The 20,220-nt window shown below is 40.0% G+C and overlaps 1 protein-coding gene across 6 annotated transcripts in view; it reads left to right on the forward strand.

The window, feature by feature from the left end:
• LOC135485889 (elongator complex protein 3) overlaps positions 1-20,220 on the forward strand; it is a 680,015-nt gene that overhangs the window by 233,740 nt on the left and 426,055 nt on the right. For 2 of the 6 annotated variants that reach the window (XM_064768244.1, XM_064768246.1), the window contains exons 11-12: positions 15,921-15,993; positions 18,354-18,474. The exons of the other annotated variants lie outside the window; for them this stretch is intronic. In XM_064768244.1, coding sequence (XP_064624314.1) covers positions 15,921-15,993; positions 18,354-18,474 — 194 coding nt within the window. The remainder of the gene's footprint in view (positions 1-15,920; positions 15,994-18,353; positions 18,475-20,220) is intronic. 6 annotated transcript variants of the gene reach the window in all.

The following is a 20,220-nucleotide window of genomic DNA, read 5'->3' on the forward strand; positions in this document are numbered from 1 at the left end:
CAGTGATTGTGGAAGATGTCATTCTTCGGTCAAAGCTAGTCGCAGCATGTTAATTTCAGTCTTTTGCGTCGTTCAAATTTCAATATCTATTTTTTATCAATTTTCTTTAGCTAGTACCGGTACCATAATTGGCTTGTTTAGTTTTTTAAAAGTTTAATTTAAATAACTTCCTTTTGAAAAATGAATATAAATGGATCATAAAACAGGTTGCCAGGACCTCTTACATTATGTCCAAAAGATAACATTAGTTCAGAATTAAACACAATATATACATGATGATGAAGACACAAAACATCGTAAAACAGTACATAATTTGCAGATCAATGAAAATGTATTTCGATTGCACTCAGTTAAGCAAATTAATGAAAATTTAAATACATATAGGTTGACAGTGCAGCGCACTAATATGATTGAATATTCACTTTGTGGTTTAATCACGGGGGCTTATCTATCTGAATGGACTATGTCCATTGTCAGCATCAATTTATTCTAAGCAGGGCAATGTGAACCTAGTTCTTGAAATGTATCCAATATGTAGAAGAACATGTATTGTGAAAGGAACGACTGTCACATATTACAAACTGATTTGAGTACTAATCCTTGATCTCACCCTTCCGATTTGCCATTTTCGATAAAAGAGGAAATCTCATCTTTGGACTTTTAGACGATCTTCTTTCCACAATAAAGCTTGCATTAAAGAGAAACTAGGTTATTGGTAATGAATTTGAGATGCTATTGGTTGTTTATTCACAACAAAGGATTCAAATTTACTGATCAATGTGGATGCTGAATATAGTTTGTTATCGTACATGTATTAGTTAATCAGAAGAAATTAAACTTATAGCTGTGTAGAATACACGTAATTGCAAGGCCAACCAATAATGTTTTATTGTGTCACTCCTCATTTGGACTTTTAATTTTGGTTTAACTATGGCGCAGGAGGATGAGATGTTCGCCCCTGGCGTGATTCGATGAAGTCAGGGTGTGGTGACAAGGTGAAGTAGGCTTAGAAGGAGAATGGAGTGAGAGACGGGAGGAAGATAGAGGCATCAAAGAATGCATAGAGAAATCGAAGTTAGGAAGCAACTTTGTTACAGTTTCTACATATCCAGTGTTCTCCTTGGCTATTTTTCAATTTAATCTAATTTATTGAACCCCATCTTTAGGGAAAAGATAAAATACATTAGGCCTATATGAATACAATCGATAAGACAATACATACCACACAATTCTTAAAATTTAAATTTCGACAGCTTAAAAACATTTCAATGGAAGCCTAGCAATATCAAGCTGGTCGCCCCCGTTGTTATAGGTAAAGGAGTGGAAGTGGGACCAAATAGAATCCACTGTCCAGCCCTCATCACTACCATCACTACTCATCACTACTCATCACCACTCATCAGTACCAAAGAGTACATCCAACAGGGAGTGTCCAGCTTTTACCATTCAGCCAAATAGTGTGTGTGGGCAGCATTCCCCAAAATGTATTTAGATAAAATTTTACGGTGAAACATTTAGCACACAGCGTCAGAAAGCACCATTCGTTTAAACAGATTGCATTGTGTCTTGAACAATTGGCTCCCAATTGGGGGAATACCAAGGGCCTGCATTAAATGAATCGATCGACATCGCCTGCTCAGCCTCAGGGATTCTTTTATCAGATTACCCTGCAAAGTGTTCATACAATTTATTTGGCCACTTGTTATCACATCCATAAGTGAGCACCGGGGTTTTCCATAGACACACCTTTGCTTCAGTTGTCAAACCGGGGTAGCACATACCATTCTCTCTATTAGCAATGAATGCTCCCCTGCATTTCTTCAATCTCTGCTCTGCATGGTCATTACTATTACCCATGTTGTTGAAAACACACCAAAACTATCCACCTGATTAACACTCTGTAAGGGGTTACCGTATATATACCATTTTGGTTCTTCAATCAAATCATGTTTTCCAATGATCACACACTGTGATTTTACCACATTGAACTTAAACCGCCATTCAAAGGAGTAATCAACACAAATGTCAACAAGCTTCTGTAATCCAACAGTTGTCGGTATGAATAGAGTTACGTCAACCGCAAATGCTATAGAATTATAAATATCGCCATTAATGTTGATACCACTCTTGGCTTCTGATATAGCTAACAACATGTCATTCAGGAAAAATCTTAAACAGGTGAGGGGAGAGTATGCTCCCCTGACGAGTACCCTGCATCACTGGTATTGGCTGACTATATTCACCATTCTATTTTACAATTGCCAATAATTTACTATACCTGTTCATAAAAGGACCCAATGGGAATCTGGAATTTTGTTACACAGCTTTAAAAAAATAATCCATCATGCCAAATACTATCAAAACATTTTTCAGCATCTAATGCTCATGCAAATATGGGTGATTTTGAGTGACTAACAACTGAGGCAATGCCGTGCAGAAGCTTGCAACCAAATTCAACACATTTACCCTTTTTGAAACCAAACTGGTTATCAATTGACTTGTCCCCTGGAATCATGAAACTCTCCAAGATCTTAGCATGTATAGAGCTAAGTGCTATTGGACAATAATTTTTTGGACAGTTTGGATCTGAAGTGCTCTTTTTAAGGACTGGGATTATTATACCAAGACAGAATGCTTGAGGCACAACACCCCATTTAACTGACGACACCCCAACAGAGGATCATTGAATAAATATTTGCCATATATTTACACAGTGGTCACACTTTCATTACAGCTTTTTAACCCAATTTTTTTTGGAACTGGAGGTTCTCCGGGTCTAATTAGTTCCGGACATTTCATGATTCTTGTTCCACTACAAAATTACAGGTAAGGTTAACCCTTTCGGACCTGAGCAACCGTGACACGGTTGATCTTGACCCCACCGTAATTACCCGAGCAACCGTGGGGCGGTTGATGCAGAAGATCATTGATAACTAGCAAATTACGGTGCTGCCATCTTCGAACTGCCTATCAAGCCAATGTCTACAATCAATGAAACCAGTCTCGCTGGTTTCGGGGATTCCCCACCGATATATACGGCCGTAGTAGACATTTGTACTCCATGCATTGTAGAGCAGCAGCGTGGCGATATGGCGGCAAAACGGAAAGCACATTTGTCTACCGAAGATGTTCTTGCGGCGCTCATTGATGATAGCGAGTCCGATTTAGACCTGGGGGGTGAAGATATGGAGCTGTCAGATGGGGAAAACATTGATTCGGACTGGGAGTTCGACCACTCGGACCATATATCATACAATCTTACATGTCGCAGTTGCGGGTGTGAAAAATTCAAAAACAGCGTGATCTTGTATTTTTTCACCTAAATATCAGGTAAAAACAATTTGTTTATCACAGTTTCAAAGTTCTAATAGTTATAATAAAGATATAATAACAAAAGAAGTGGTTTTTACCATTTATTTTGGCTGAAATATGAAATTATGTCGTTTTCGTCAGATTTTGACGTTTTCCCCCAAAAATGAGGAAAATGTCCCCAAAATCATAATTTCGAAGATAATTGAAAAAAAAATGTGTGAAAATGAAGATGCCCCACCCCCTACCTATTCCATGCAGTTTTTGTTCGTGGTTCTTGAAACTAAGAGAGCCAAGAATTTTCAAAGTAAAAAAAATCATTTGCGGACAGTTTTGAGAATATGCTAATGAGGTCACATGACCTCATTAGCATTAAAAAATTTTTTTTTTTCCCTACCAAAATATTCTCCATTTAGTTGTCTATCCAACCCAAGCAGTCATTTTCCTCTACCTCTCTTATTTTCAACACACCAGGCCAGCAGAAAAAAGCTCTAAAAATCCCCATTTTGGGCCTGGGTAGATGGGTGGGTTAGGTGTTGGGTCCGAAAGGGTTAATAGACTCGGCGACAGATGGTGAAACCTGAATTTGCTCTCCAATGACTGAAATGCTCCTGGAGGTAAAAATATTGGCTACTATTTTCAAAAAGGCTGCGCCCATGGCATGATCAACAGCCGAGACAATACCACCAATGAATATTCATAGGTTGGAGGGTCGAGACCTATCAATTAGACGCGAGTATGTTTTTAACTATCAAGTACATATTTGGAGAGGTATTGAAAAAATAGTTGCTGTGGCAAGTCTACAGATATAAAGAAATTATTTGATGAAAATTAATTTTGAATTTTACTGATTTGGTAAAAGGGGGCGTGTTTTGAGATTTTTCTGCGAGTTGGCTGAAAAGAGTGGCAATATCAATGTCTGTTCAATTTTTCGATTATCAAAAAATTTCCGTAGTCAACTACCAGTTTACTTTTCACCATTTAGTTGCCCGACTATCCAGAATATCATATCAAAATTTCAGATTCACAACCCCATGCAGTATTTGATGCGTCGCGGTCAAACATTGACAATTGAACTGCTAAAAGGCTTAAAAAATCAATGGTGGTCTTGCCTCAGCTGGTTAGAAAATGAAGAACTCTGTTGAATTATGCATGTGTCTTTATGTTAAAACTATACTTTCACGTAAAAATGACGCATTAGAATACCTGCCATGTTCTACAAGGTCGTCGAGGAAAAACCCAGGTATTTTGTTTTGGTACCTCCGCTACCTCCGCTACCTCCGAGTATACACCATGGGTATCTATTAAACGATCGTCGAGCCACCAATCGCTGAATCTAAACAACAGATATAGTTCCAGTGTTATTGATCTAGGTTAAAAACGCACCGATGCTCTCCGTGTCAAATAGTTCCAAGTGTTATTAGTTCCGGGCCTAATAAAGCCAGAGATTCTGTAATGGAACAAGAATAAACTCGAAGACATTCCGGAGTTTTCTGTAGTGGAACAACCACTATAGTGACAGACAGGCCATACTGTAAGTGCTCTCCTGTAATACCATCATACCCAGCTGATTTATTCTTGGCTAAAGATGATATAATTCTTTCCACTTCGTTTGGTATCACCGAACAATCAAACGGGCTTTTCGATGCCAGATCATACTGTTTTTTATTAACTATGCCAATGACCTTTTGTTGTGCCTCTGGGTACAGGATGGGATTATGCATTATGCATAAAAAAGGGTGGCACGCCGGTAAAATCCATCCTTCTTGTAACATCCCGCCCCTCTTTAAATTTTAAATTTTCGTCTGCCCTCTTTAAAATTTTAATATTCTTACATCATACAGTAGTTACGATGTTTTTATTGTCCCTTGGAGCTCGTGTAGGGGACAGTACCTGGCACCAGCTTTGTGCTTGTTTCTACACTGTAGCTTTACGACACAAGCAATCCGATCTAAATTGAGTGGAAGGAGTGAAGGATATCTGAAGATGCGTCCCGCCAAAAATCATTCCGGTCTGATTTCTGGTCTGGCCTGTAAGGAGCAAAACATTGCACCACTTGCCTGACACATGTTTTCCCTTCTGCTCTGTAACTTCGTAATGACAAAATATTTTGGCGTGAAATTAGGTGTGCCACTAGAGGATGGGTTAGGTTTAATTTTCAACTTAGCCACCAGGGGGCAAAAACAAAAAGCACAAAAAGTGTTAGAACCCGCCTTTTTTTCCCCCGATGTTTACTTAATATTTATGGTAGGCTAAGCTAGCAAGGGTTCATTATATGTCAGCCGACTTCGCAGTTTAAGCTATTTTTCTCCCCAGGGGGCGCTTCTTGAAAACCATGCGCTTCTGTGCAACCTTCCGCTCTGTAACTTCCCAACGATAATATCTTTTGAAGTGAAATTTGGTGTGTTGGTAGATGGCCGGCCTATCAACCATACCCTAGGGACTTAGTGCTGACCTTGCATTTACTGTTTATATGTCCCTGATGTAAAGGTCCAGACTGAATTTACTTGCTGTCCTTAGGTTGTGACTGGACTGGTTTCTCTCCGGCTTCAACGGATTTGGTGTAATAGTGGTCCAGACTGCGGTTGCTAGTTGTGAGCATGCAGCAACTGGGTTGTTACAGTCTAAAGATCACCATCGCAACTTGTAAGTTTTACCAACTGTTACAACCTTCAAATCATAACCGCGCTCATTATATGAACTAGCATATACCCGTGGCGCGGGCTGTTCGAGGTATAGAAATCGGATTGTGTGGGTGTTAATATGTTGTGGGTTTGGTGTAAATGGGGTGCTGGTTTGTGAGTAACACTTTTTTCATGAGTGTAAAACTTCTTGAAAACGGAACTATGTAACCATGTACATGATGTACAGGCGTCCACAATGCTAAACCAATTCTCGGAAAACCAAGATGGTGCAGACTGGTGATGTACTCGATATCAGCCAGCGATTAGCGCCAGAATGGTTTAAGTTACCGTTGTGTGCGTAAATCTTGTCTCCCATTGGGAACATTCCACTGTTTTTCTGTGTAAAATGTCTCCAGTGTTGTTGTTGTTGCTAACAGTAAACTATGATGCGGCCTTACTGGAATCCCCTACTTACTTATACTTCTAACAACAACAACAAACAACTACTGCAACTACTAACTACTGTACATGATGTGATCATGAAAACTGGACTACAAAATGCATGATATTGTTGCAATGACTTTATTCAAAGTACTCAAACATACCTATTAACCTCCCTTGTGTAAAACTACATCATGTCAGTTGATAATGGATGACAGTAGAGGTAAAACCAGGCTTATTAAGGTGTTCAACGCTAAGTGCAACTCGTCAATTATAATAGTGATACATATGAAGTTATATGGAAAATCAGATGGACCAAGCGAAGCTCTCTGGCCGATAGGCCTCTAGCTCATTGCTTTCCGCCATGTACTGTGTGAGTCAATCTCTAATTCTCTCTCATTTAATTCACATTTTGTTTCTGTTTAAATATTGTAAACTTTTCTCAAAAACTGCTCAAATTCTTTTATGTCCTCTGACATGTTTACATGTCCTTCACCCAAAGTACGGTCAACCACCTACTTTGATCGGGTTCGCCAGCCTTTCGCATGCAGTTCTAGATATTTTCAACCTCTTTTTCCTGTTCTCATTGGCCATATTCAGTTTACAAATGTCTCTCAAATGGTTTACAATATACTTATCTAAAAGACATTTATGTTCGATTTAATTTCGGCATCAATTTTGCGGACTGCAGCCTGATTTGTTGGAGCTAAATTTAGGAGGACACAAACAACATGGTTCCTCTTTGCTGAGTCACTTTATTCTCTGTGCTTAACAGTTACAATTCCACCGTACAGGTGGCAGCAGCAATCAGGACAGACCTCATACTTAACAGTTGGTTCTAAAATGCTATTATAGCCCCTACTTCAATCTGTGAAAGATAGGAACTGGTTTGCCTTCAAAGGGACAGTTAACCTGCCTAATGAAATGCTGTCAACAAGTAACATTACAGTATCATACCATCTTTAAAGGCACTTGCAGAGCAAAATTTGGTGAACTTCATGAAATAACCTGTCAAAGTGATCTTATCACCTGTACTCTGATCAAAACATTAGTCTTAGAGGGATAGCAACTTGGTTTGTCATTAACCCTTTGAGTGCCGAAAAACGTTGTTCGACGTTTTAAGAACCCCATCTGTTGAGTGACAAAACCGTTGTTCGACGTTTTGACCTATTTCTTGAAAATAATGTAAGATGGAGACACTGTGCACAGTCCTACGACTACCAGACGATCAATGCACCTGTTTGTAATGTCATCGTGTGTACAGAATGAGCATGGCTGCGGGCGGTAATGGGCGGCTCAGCGGCTCAGGGAATTTTTCACCATCTACCACTCAGTAAAAAGGTACCATTGATGTGTGAATTGAAAGAGTGCCACATTTGTTGAACGCCATGCAGAACTTATTGAAGTGAATTAATCCCTGCATTCTGGTTGTAACTGAGTCATCAATATACTATTCTTAAACCTGAACACCATGTTATTTCGTCCTGTGCAACACAGAAATGAGCTTCTCGCTGGCTTGTCATGTCATCTCTGTCCCTACACTTACCTCAAGAGGCATTATAAACTAAAACTGAGACACAATGAATAATTTAATCTTGGGTCTCATGGGAACACACAGAACCCGGTGTAGAGGTAGTAAATGTCCCCCCTGGAAAAAGTGTCCGGCCCTAGTCTATTCTGACATTTCATGGTATGTGGTTCTATAGAGGCCATTAATGTCAAAAGCTCCGAGGTTAAAGTGCGTAAAAGAATGCCGGACAATCTATCCTAAGACATTTTAGACTTCTACACCTGGCACACATGTCCATGCTGTAGAACAGGAAATATTTCACGTTCAGGATATTTTCGCGACTATCACAAATATTTGGCAAGATTCCATGTCATTTTTTTTCCACTGGCACTGCACAGAGCTAGACCCAATGTCGAGCCAGAGTGGAAAGATTCTGGTCGAGCTCGGCTTGGTAAACCATATACAAAAAGAGGTGATTAATCGGGAACGACATATACCTTGTGCAATTAGCACGTCTCATAATTACACCCAACAAACACAAATTCCACTCCTCTTCAATGACTTCCAACTCATTAATGCCCATCCTTGTGTGCCACAGGCTTAATAACTCCATTCATTGAGACCCTTTGACAGTGGATTTGAGTATACTATATAGACAGGTATACTCCAGTGCCCATTCAATATTAGGAGTTTTCGGTCAAAAATACAATATCTAATTGTCCCCCGGAGCTTGTGTGGGGGGGGACATGGTATTAGTACATGGCACCAACTTTGTGCTCGTTTCAACCCTACAGCTTCTAAACGACTCAAGCAATTTAATCCATATTTGGTGGAAGGAGTAAAGGACATCTGAAGATGTGTCCCACTAAAAATCATCCCAATCACATGCCTGGCCAGTAGGGGGCAAAATGTTGCGCCGTTCGACGCTCGCTGGACGCACGTTTCTTGTCCGCTCTATAACTTCTGAACAACAAAATAGAGGGTGGGCCAAAGGTTCGTCGCGCCGAAAAATCTGCCGATTTTGATTCTCCAATTGGCCGCCAGGGGGCCAAAACCAAAAACACATAAAGTGTTAGAACTCGCTTAATATTCATCCGATCTTTACCATATTTTTATGGTAGACTAAGCTAACATAGATACACAATATTTATCCTGGGTTTTTAGTTTCATTCATTTTTCTGCCCTATAGTGGGCGCTTCCTGAAAATCATGAAAATTCCCTTCCGCTCTGTAACTTCTGAACGACAAAACATTTTGGATTGAAATTTAGTGTGCTGATAGAGGGTGGGCCAAAGGTGTGTCGCGTCGAAAAATCCGCCGAGTTTAATTCACCATTTGGCCGCCAGGGGGCCAAAACCAAAAACACAAAGTGTTAGAACTCACTTAATATTCGTCCGATCTTTACCATATTTTTATGGTAGACTAAACTTACATAGATACACGATATATCACCCGGGTTTTTAGTTTCATTCATTTTTCTGCCCTATAGGGGGCGCTTCCTGAAAATCATGAAATTTCCCTTCAGCTCTGTAACTTCTGAAAGACAAAATATTTTGGATTGAAATTTCGTGTGCTGATAGAGGGGGGACAAAGGTATGTCGCGTTGAAAATCGGCCGAGTTTGATTCTCCATTTGGCCGCCAGGGGGCCAAAACCAAAAACACAAAGTATCTTTACCAAATTTTTATGGTAGACTAAGCCAACAAAGGTTCACGATATATCACCCGGGTTTTTAGGTTTATCCATTTTTCTGCCCTGTAGTGGGCGCTTCCTGAAAATCATAAACATTTTCTCCACTTTGTAAGTTCTGAACGACAAAATATTTTAGATTGAAATTTCGTGTGCTGATAGAGGGTGGGCCAAAGGTGTGTCGCGTCGAAAAATCGGCCGAGTTGCATTGTGGATTTGGCCGCTAGTGGTTCAAAACCAAAAACACATAAAGTGTTAGAACTCGCTTAATATTTCTCGATCTTTACCAAATCTTTATGGTAGACTAGGCTAACAAAGGTACACGATATATCTCTCAAGTTTTTAGTTTCATACATTTTTCTGCCCCATAGGGGGCACTTCCTGAAAATCATGAAAATTCCCTTCCGCTCTTAACCCAATAGAGCCACTGCCGCCCTGAACCGCCTTGCTACGAGTCGCCACGTCCGCCCTGAACCGCCATATCGACGATGGCCTTTAAATCCGCTGGAAAACCCCACTTGGGAATCTCCGGCTATGTCATCATATTCACATCATCAAGGGAATGCCCTTAGGTATCCAAATATGGAATAATATATGCGCATTCCTATTCTAGGTTTCGCGGAATCACATGGGGAATCCCCAAATTGCGAGGCGGGCTCCTCCTTCTGTTTTTGTGTAACAACAACGATATTGCATGTATTGATTGAGAGTTCTCTGAAATGGCCAAGAATTTGCGTCGTTTGGAGGAAATACTGAATGAATTTGACGATTCAGGAGATGATTCAGGACCCCTCGATGATGGAGAGTCGGACATCGATGTCCTCGTCACAGTAGAATCGGTGAGATTTGCATCACAATAATCAGCTGATTTCATTGTTTGCATTACCATGGCGCCAATGTAAACAATAACAGATGCACGTGTGATCGAGGTATGGTTTGGGAGATGTTTTATGCGCTATGCCTCGGGTGTTCATTCAAAGCATCTATCAGCTATGTTTCCTCTTATTTTATTCAGGTCACAAGGTAACACTGACAACAGTTACACATTTATGCAGTTTGAATGTGGCTGAAAAGAGGATTTTTCATCAAAGGTCAAAAGGTCAAGGTCAAAGGTCACGAAAAAATGACCCCCCACCAAAATGTTTGAAAATCTTAATTCTTTAGTTCATGACCTTTCATATAAATATAACTTGTAATATATGGTTTTGAAGTCGAACAATACATAAAAATCATTTTAAGAATTCATGTCTGAATTTGTGAAACCCTTAAAAAAATAGGTGGTTATAGATGGAAAGTGCAAAAAAAAAAAGTTGGCTCTATTGGGTTAACTTCTGAACGACAAAATATTTTGGCTTGAAATTTGGTGTTTCACGTTACTGGGACACCCAACTGAACCATAAACTTTTTCAGTCAATGACAGCCAACAACACACGGATTCAAACTACACATTTTTCAAAAAACAACCAACAGCGACGGGGGACATTCAACGCTATGCTTGTTTATTGGGAAAAAATTCTTCACTCACAAACAAATTTTGCCGTGAATATGTCCATCGCCGTGCATTCGTGATTTTATGCCGCGAAAATTTTCTGTTCTTCAGTATAGTATTACATTACATTATAAAATTTGTGTGGGGTGCCTTTCCACCGAACAAATTGTGCTCAAGGCGCTGCCCCCTCAAAGTGCCTCGCGTACAGCCAGGTCTTTAACTGACATTTGAATATAAGATCATCTGAAGCATCCTGAATATGAGATGGGAGTTGATTCCAAAGAGATGGAGCGCAGGCAGAGAAAGCCCTGTCGCCAAACGAGGTCCCAGTTTGTTTTGGCAGCAACTTGACAGAGGATATTGACGACCTCGTGTGGTGAGTGGCCTCTGCAAGTGGGAGATTTAAGTAGCCAGGGGCTAGTCCACGAAGCACCTTGAGACAATGGAGCAGCACCTTGAACACGAAAGAATGGTGGCTTGGGAACTGCATGTTCTGCAGGGGGGCACTAAAGGTTGCTTGTCTTGGCAATAATAGAGCTATCGGCACATCAAAAAACCCATCTGCGAAGATTTTAGAATTTTCAGGGAGAACTGTTTAGGGGAGCAAAAAAACTTATTCCCAATTTATTTTCTTGAATTGAACTCCATCAAGAATTGAAATACTTATTTAAAAAAAAAGGATTTCCGAAACATTCACAGACTTCCCCCCCCCCCCCCGTAACTCGCGAGCAGCATTTGAATTTGCCCCATAATTCATTTTGCATCGATCTTGGTTGCCATAGCTGCGGGATTAGTCCCACTTAATGCTTTTTATATACATCCGCACTGGAACTACAGTTCGTCAATGTTGGGCGGGTGTTGGTGCCGTTGCTCAACCCACGTTCTGTTCAATGATTTAAATATATAATTTAGTCATAAAATTCAGGCTTAGCTCCATGGGCATTCTCAAACTTGTCAAAGGAATGCATGGAGAAAGCACAGAAATCAAAGAAAATGTGAAGTTTCAAATGTACAGGAAAGCACTTACAAAAATTACGTATTGTTTTGTGGTGATACTCGCAAATCCAGGTTGAATTCCTACCTACACTTACGATCATATGATAACCTGATCTCTTTTGCCAAGTGTGCAGCGCTATCTCATAGTTTTATCCCACAAATAAAGTGCAGTGAAGTTCTGTAAATCCACTGAACGGTTCAAATAATTATGTCTGATCAAAATTTGTCATTCACCAGCACAAATGGAATTGAGCAACAAGATTGCCGCTTTCCACAAGAATTTTAACCTGTGTGACTGACTGTGATCGGTGCAGAGCCTGATAGGGAGTGTTTTGCTTGGTGACAAAAAAAGCAAATTGATGAATCTGTCCCAAACATAATTTATTGATCATTTCTGAAGACGATACACTGTGATCCTCTCTATATCTTACAATAGCCTAAAAATTGAATAACAATCAAAAGCGCTTAAAAAATTGCAATACTGGTATTGTGGTATAACAAGAAAGTGAAGGCGCTATCCCAGTCCGCCTGGGGGTAACATTGCAATTTAATTTTGTGGCCAAGGAGAAGTTATATCGAAATGTTGCCTGTCAAGTGACAGGTGTAAGCCAATGAGATTCACGGATTTTGACCTGAGGTATGATATACAGTATTGTACCATCTTAAAGCACACTCATGGAGCCGCATTTGGTGAACTAATTCATTAAAATAGTAGTCAAGTGAGATTAGAACTGAACACCACGCAATATCGTTCTCATTTTCAGCAACACTTTTTTAATTACGGCCATCTTCTCTCGCTGCGGCCCTGTAGAGTATGATGTTTGTATATAGATGTATTTCAATTTCCCAATGTAAATCAGCACTTAAGATATGAGAGGCAGTTGAAGTACATGCATTTAGCTAAGTTAATAAATAGTAGCACGCAGTATAAATTCAGTTGTTGGTGTTAAAGAGTAAGCTTCGCCAAAAAACTAATTACTCAATGGGGCTACAATCAGAGCGACTGTTTAAAAGTGTATTTGATTATGACATAAATCTTTGGTAATCACTTCAAGCCAGCAGATAGTTAATTGGGTCAGAAGAAATCCATTCAATATCTATTGTATACGAAAAATTATTGGCTGAGAAATGACTTAGTAATTTTTACTTAAGATTATTAATAGTAAGATATATCTTAGAAAGACTCCTCCTGCCAATAAATTAGCAATTAAAATCTTGGTAAGATTATTCTTATAGATAGATAGATAGATAGATAGATAGAATTAGCATTTCTATAGCGCCCCATATCACTGTCGCAATGTTCTGTGGCGCTCCCCACCTAGTTTGAATCACACCCCGAAATAGTCTCGAAATAGAAATGACTTTAGAGAACTTTTGAATGTGGCCAATGAGGTCTCTTGTCGCAGTGTGGCGTCCAAAGTGTTCCACATTTGGGGAGCAAGAATCTCGAATGCTCTCCCACCAAACGTTTTGAGTCTATATAAGTTCCTTGTAAGAAAAAACTTGACAGATATAAATTGGTAATTTTATCACTAAGAAAAAAATTACAAATTTTTGTTCTAATTTTTCTCTTACATCTAATTACTAAGATTTATCAGAGAAATGAATTATTAAAAACTTAACTGCTGAGATTTTTCTTGCTAAATTATTTCCAATAAATAGCTAATTTAATTAGTAATTTATTTACAATTCAATTGGTAAGATTTAGGTCCTGGGATGAGCTATACTGGTCATACATTTTTAGCTCAGCTGACAAAGTCAGCGAAGCTGGTAATATTACTAAGGGAATGGTGTCCGTCCTTCCTGCCATCCTGCCATCCTTCCATGTCAATTTTGGGCATTTTGTAACCGTAAGACCTCAGCACTTTGTTGACGCTGCTAAATTAGGAGTAGCCCAAGGGGAACTCAGAAACCAAAAATCAGCGCAATCCGACCTACATTCGGCGAATGAGGTCATCGGGAAGTTTGAACTTCTTTCCTTTATACCTCGGGCCACAGAGGAAATATTGTTTTCAAATCTGGCCGAATATTTTTTAATAATTTTTCATTTTGACTTGTAGTGGAATTAGTTTAGTTTTCACCGCCAGTTGGCGCTACAGGCACATTTGACAGATTTTTTGACGATTCAAAAGCCCGGGTTATGACGTATAGTTGCGCAGTTGTATTCTGCGCATTGAATTGGCCAGGGAACCAGACTAATATTTCAGCATACCCACTGTGACCAGTGTAAAGATGGAAGATTGATTTTGCAACAAGTAACCAATTTTGTGCTAAAAAGTAGTCAAGTAGGCGATATTATCACTAGTTCCTTTCAGTGGGTAGTCATAAGGTCTTAAGGGAATACTTTCAGAAATTAGTTCTTGAAAATTTGGTCACAATTCTGTGAAAACGATATCGGAAGTGCACGCTCTGTTCGCGATGTATTTTGAAGTGGAGAATTCCCACAGTATGTGCAGTGAATTGGCATGATTCTGTTTGCATATTAGTTTTTAGTACTACGATTCTTACATGAGTAAAAAGTAGACGTTTTAAGCAACACAATAATGTTACTCCCATAAAAATTGATTGCAAATTGACGGAGCTGCGGCATTCTGTTCGGCAATTGTCAGCGCTGATAAAATACATTGCTAATGCATGCCAAATGGCACACTTCAAAAAGCGTTCATTGGACAACGTAGGGAATCACCAGAAATGACGTCATCGCTGGTCTAAATCTTCTATATAATAATATTAGAAGGGGGACGAATAAAGTCACACTTAGAGGCGTTGGATCGCCTTGAAATTTTGCATGAATGGTGGTGACACCTTACCCTGATGCAACGTCTTGGTTTTATTCAAAAATTTACTTCAGCGGAGCAGAAATGAGGGATTTTTAATCGGACACTGTCAATTCTCCTTACCACTCACAGAAGCCAAGCCATTGCTGTTAAGTTATGCAGGGGCTTAATCAATTACCTGCACTCCCTGTGGGGTGAATAACATTACCTTTTGAACAGCTGGCTGTAGGGGGATGATTGGAACAGCCGGTATACCTGCTGACCTGCTGAACCCAGATAAATGTTATTTTCAATCCACGATTGCAGGTCACCTGATTTTCGAGATTTCGCGGGAAATTGTAAACAAACGCATGTGTGCAGTTCAAATGTAAACAAAAATGTATTTTTGGTACTTTTGGTTGCTGGACTTGGGTTTTCCCGCAGTTTGGAGCTGGGGTCAAATTGGTGGTCTATTGTTTATTGGTGCTGTTTTAGTCAGAGGTAGCCCTTGATTATGAAGGGATTTTCAAATATGAAACGACCCTTTGTATTGTAAATTCCAATCACCTGCAGGACAGGTCAATTTCTCTCAATAAAATTACTTTTGTTGACTCCTGTAATCTCTACCTTATCAAAAAAAAGACAGTGGTGTTCGTCCCAAACTGGTCATTTCTATTTATTTTGACCTCTGTTAAATCAGGGTACCTCTCAATTACAGACAGCATTTTGTGTCCTTGTGCTGTACAACCCAGCCTGGACATACCACAGTTGTCCATGGAGAAGTCTCATCCTCTCTGACACTTCTTTTCTGTAAAGCTACCGATACAACATACTGAACTAGGGATATCTTCCGTTGCCTCCTGTAATATTTACATACCATGGCTGATTAGTTCAATCATATTTCATCCAGCTGGCAGCTCTGCATTGGAAATCTTAGTGGTATAACGTGTTCTCTTGACCTTCAAACAGTAGTATAAAGCTGATATTTACTACTTTACACCCTCAGTCCTATGTTATTAGGTCATCCAGCTGAGCGCCAGGCCCTTGGGCCTCTAGTTCTGATACTTTGCACCCCCACCTGCTTGCATGATTTTATCCATCTTTGCAGGAATTCTTTGACAATCCAGCTTTCAGACCTGATGGACTTAAGGTCTACCCCACACTTGTTATTAGAGGAACAGGTGAGTAGGCACTGTGTTTAGAAAGCTGATCTATTAGTTATAGACAGACAGGACTGTTTTGCACTCGTCCGTGCATGTGTCGGGCCGTCTGTCCGTTGATCTCGTTTCCGGAGCATATATCCGTAACCATAAATGCTGGCCATTTCATCTCTAGGTGGTTTGAAGGTCTTATGGTACCATTGTGCCTTTTGGCATTTTTGACGGTTTTCGACCTACACTTGGCCCCAGGGGGCGCTTCATGCAAAAAACTACTTTTGGCTATATCTCATGAATTATGCTAGCTAGAATCATGATATTTTTACTGAGGACAGTACTCATGAGACTACATCACATAATACCCGGGTTTTTGATTTGACCTACTTTTCAAGGTCACAGGGGTCAAGTAGCGTAAATTGACCATCAGTGGTTTCCGGAACATATATCCGTAACCATAAATGCTGGGCATTTCATCTCTGGGTGGTTTGAAGGTCTTATGGTACCATTGTGCCTTTTGGCAGTTTTGACGGTTTTCGACCTACACTTGGCCCCAGGGGGCGCTTCATGCAAGAAACTACTTTTGGCTATATCTCATGAATTATGCTAGCTAGAATCATGATATTTTTACTGAGGACAGTACTCATGAGACTACATCACATAATACCCGGGTTTTTGATTTGACCTACTTTTCAAGGTCACAAGGGTCAAGTAGCGTAAATTGACCATCAGTGGTTTCCGGAACATATATCCGTAACCATAAATGCTGGGCATTTCATCTCTGGGTGGTTTGAAGGTCTTATGGTACCATTGTGCGTTTTGGCAGTTTCGACGGTTTTCGACCTACACTTGGCCCCAGGGGGCGCTTTATGCAAAAAACTACTTTTGGCTATATCTCATGAATTATGCTAGCTTAAATCATGATATTTTTGCTCAGGACAGTACTTATGAGACTACATCGCATAATTCCCGGGTTTTTGATTTGACCTAATTTTCAAGTCACTGCGGTCAAATAGCATAAATTGACCATCAGTGGTTTCCGGAGCATATATCCGTAACCATAAATGCTAGGCATTTCATCTCTGGGTGGTTTGAAGGTCTTATGGTACCATTGTGCGTTTTGGCAGTTTCGACGGTTTTCAACCTACCCTTGGTCCCAGGGGGCGCTTCATGCGAAAAACTACTTTCGGCTATATCTCTGGAATTATGCCAGCTAAAATCATGATTTTTTTTGGTATGTGCGTTGGGGATGACTAGAGGAAGGTTCCTTTTGAAAACCAGCTCGTTCTGATTGTCAATATGCTCACAGGGCGGCGTGCTTGAAATCGGTTTCCGTCAATTTCGAGGAGAACCGTCTGATTAAATTCATTTTTGGTATGTACGTTGAGGGTGACTAGAGCGAGGCTCCATTCGAAAACGGGCGCGTTCCGATCATCAATATGGCCACTATGGCCGCTTGCTTGAAATCGGTTTCCGTCAATTTCGAGGCGAACCGTTTGTCCGATCAAATTCATTTTTGGTATGTACGTTGGGGGTGACTAGAGCGAGGTTCCTTTCGAAAACAGGCTCGTTCTGATTCTCAATATGGTCACCAGGGCAACGTGCTTGAAATCGGTTTCCGTCAATTTCGAGGAGAACGGCTTGGAGGATGGAATCAATTTTTAGTGAGTGTAGGCCTAATGCAGTTTTGTAAGGGGAAGGTTCCTTTCGAAAATCAGCGCGATTCGATATTCAATATGGCCGCCACGCTCACATCCTCAAAATAGGTTTCCACAATTTTAATTTCCATATGCAAACTATCCACTCCACTAAGCCAACTTCACCATTATCTCACCTTCAACCTTAATAGGCTGAGGGGTTATGCTCGCTTTGCGATGCTATTTTTGTAAGTGCGGACCGCCTTCTAAGTTTTTGAGGCGGTAAAATTTGAATCGAAGGGCTGAATGCTGAATATTGAAACAACTACGGTAGCGTTTTTGCCCGTAAGATAGCTTTTATTTTTAATGACAACTAGATCTTTATCATCCCCACGTTTTGAATTATGTATCCAATCTTTTGCAAGAGAAGTTCAAATTTTTCAAGTTGTTTTTGTTGGCAATTTTCATGTTGAAATTTCGCTGTTTACATTTTTTGGTTCGTCAACCATTTTGTATGTCATGTGACCTTGAGCTTTTTCATGGGTTAGTTCAGTACCTGGCAAATGGCAATTGGCTTGGTGATGTGCGAAAAGTATATCCAGCTATTAAACAGTACCTAAGTTTCAGTGGCCTAGGGTCTACCCAATCCAATTGTGAACCTGAGGCCGATAGGCTTGTCAAATGCATTATTATCATTGTTATTATGTTGTGCATGTAAATGTATGATTCAATTCTCTATTACTTGAACAGGTCTTTATGAATTATGGAAAACTGGCCGATATAAGAGTTATCCTCCATGCACTTTGGTCGATCTGGTGGCACGGATACTGGCCTTGGTCCCCCCATGGACTAGAGTCTACAGAGTACAGAGGTAGGTCCAATGACTAGTCACTCTAGATTCAAATGTCCGCTACTCGTAGTGAAAATTTTTGTGTATTATTTGATCTGTCACCACTCCCACACTCCTCATATTTTATATCATTTAACCACATTGCTCTATGCAACACAGTGAAATTTCATGCTTTGTCCCCATGAACGTAATATATATAGGATTTGAGAGGACACTCTTGGCCTTGCTAGGACGTTGTTCCCCCAATAATAACCATTTGCTAGGTGGCAAAAGTGTATTCTATGAATTGTCCTTATCATAAGTGGCTGGAGCACCCAGGCAAGGTTTTGACTTAACTAGACATTTTGAAATCAAACAGTATCATGACTGTTTTGTAACAAAAATTGTGCAGGGCAAGGTTTCAGAATTACTTTTAAATGAGGATGAACGACATATTGTGAAGGAGCCGCTTTGTGCCCGCATTGTATGGTTAAACATTGTAACCAAGTATCAGTGCACTGTCTGTGTGCAGTATTGCATCGCTTCACGGCCACAACATTCTCAGTAAAATGCATAATGAAATGCTAGAGTGCTATGCCCATCGGGGAAAACCAGTTTGTTTCTGTGTTGAAGACAATGTTTGCCCATATTTGGAAGGGATTCTTCCGGAAGATAATTTATGTGAGTAAGGTGTGCAAAGACACTTCGATTTTCTCTTTAAACTACAGTTCAGAACTAAAGCTATGGAAACTTGTAGGAGGCATGTATTTGTACTCTATTATTAGGTTGATGTTAATTATATAAGTATTTTCCATTTTCCTGTCTTCATACTTTTAACCCTTTTACCTCTAACCGCGGTCATACGCACCATCATACACACTCGGCAATCACATGCTTATTGGATAGATACGTGAGCTTGAGTTTTTGACAAGAGATTGCGATAGTATCAGCCTGGACAATTTTTCAAGGGTGAAGTTTGTAAAAGGGGCTCTGGGCAATTGGGGCTGGTTTTTGGCTCACTCTGGGGAGTCTATACCAAGCCCCATTGTCTGCCGTCGTCGTCTGTATCTTGTTTCAAAAACAGTGGCACATTTCTTAACTGCTAGTGTAATGAACTTGAAATTTGGTACACATGACACCCTTTGTCATGTAACCTCTGACACTAAATTTCGGTCCGTTCTGATTCTTGACTTGGCCACCAGGAGGCCGAAACTGAAAAAGGTAAAAAGTGCAATATCTTGCTTATTAGTGACTTTTTTTCGATGATATTTATATTGTAGGTACTCCAAGCAACGATACATCACATGTCATACCAACTTTGGTTTGACCTATATACTATACATGTAGCATCTTTCTTAACAAGGATGAGTTCCTAACCACCAAATATCTTTATGGAGAGCACAATGCCCCTTGGCCATTTCATTCCTGTTAATAATACTCTTATCTTTCAGATTATGCTTGAAAAAAAGCACTGACACATTTTTATTTTTTCTGGAATTTTTTCAGAGATGTCAAGGGACCTCACTAAAAATTTGTGAAAAATTGAGAATGCAAGATGAGATGAAAATCATTATCATTTTCAATGCAGAAAATTCATATCTATCCTGCAATGCAATGGGATGATCGTTTTTGTGAAATTGTGCCCTCACAGGCTTTAGTAGTGAAAGGGTTAACAGTGGTTTTGTTGATCATATTTGCGGCTGTTCACCGTATCACGTCCCTGTTGACTTTTAAATTGTTACGTCACGTCATCTGATGTACTTCCGTCCTGATTGGCCGAAACACAGG

Source organism: Lineus longissimus, chromosome 4 (assembly GCF_910592395.1).
Source record: "Lineus longissimus chromosome 4, tnLinLong1.2, whole genome shotgun sequence".
Taxonomy (NCBI): domain Eukaryota; kingdom Metazoa; phylum Nemertea; class Pilidiophora; order Heteronemertea; family Lineidae; genus Lineus; species Lineus longissimus.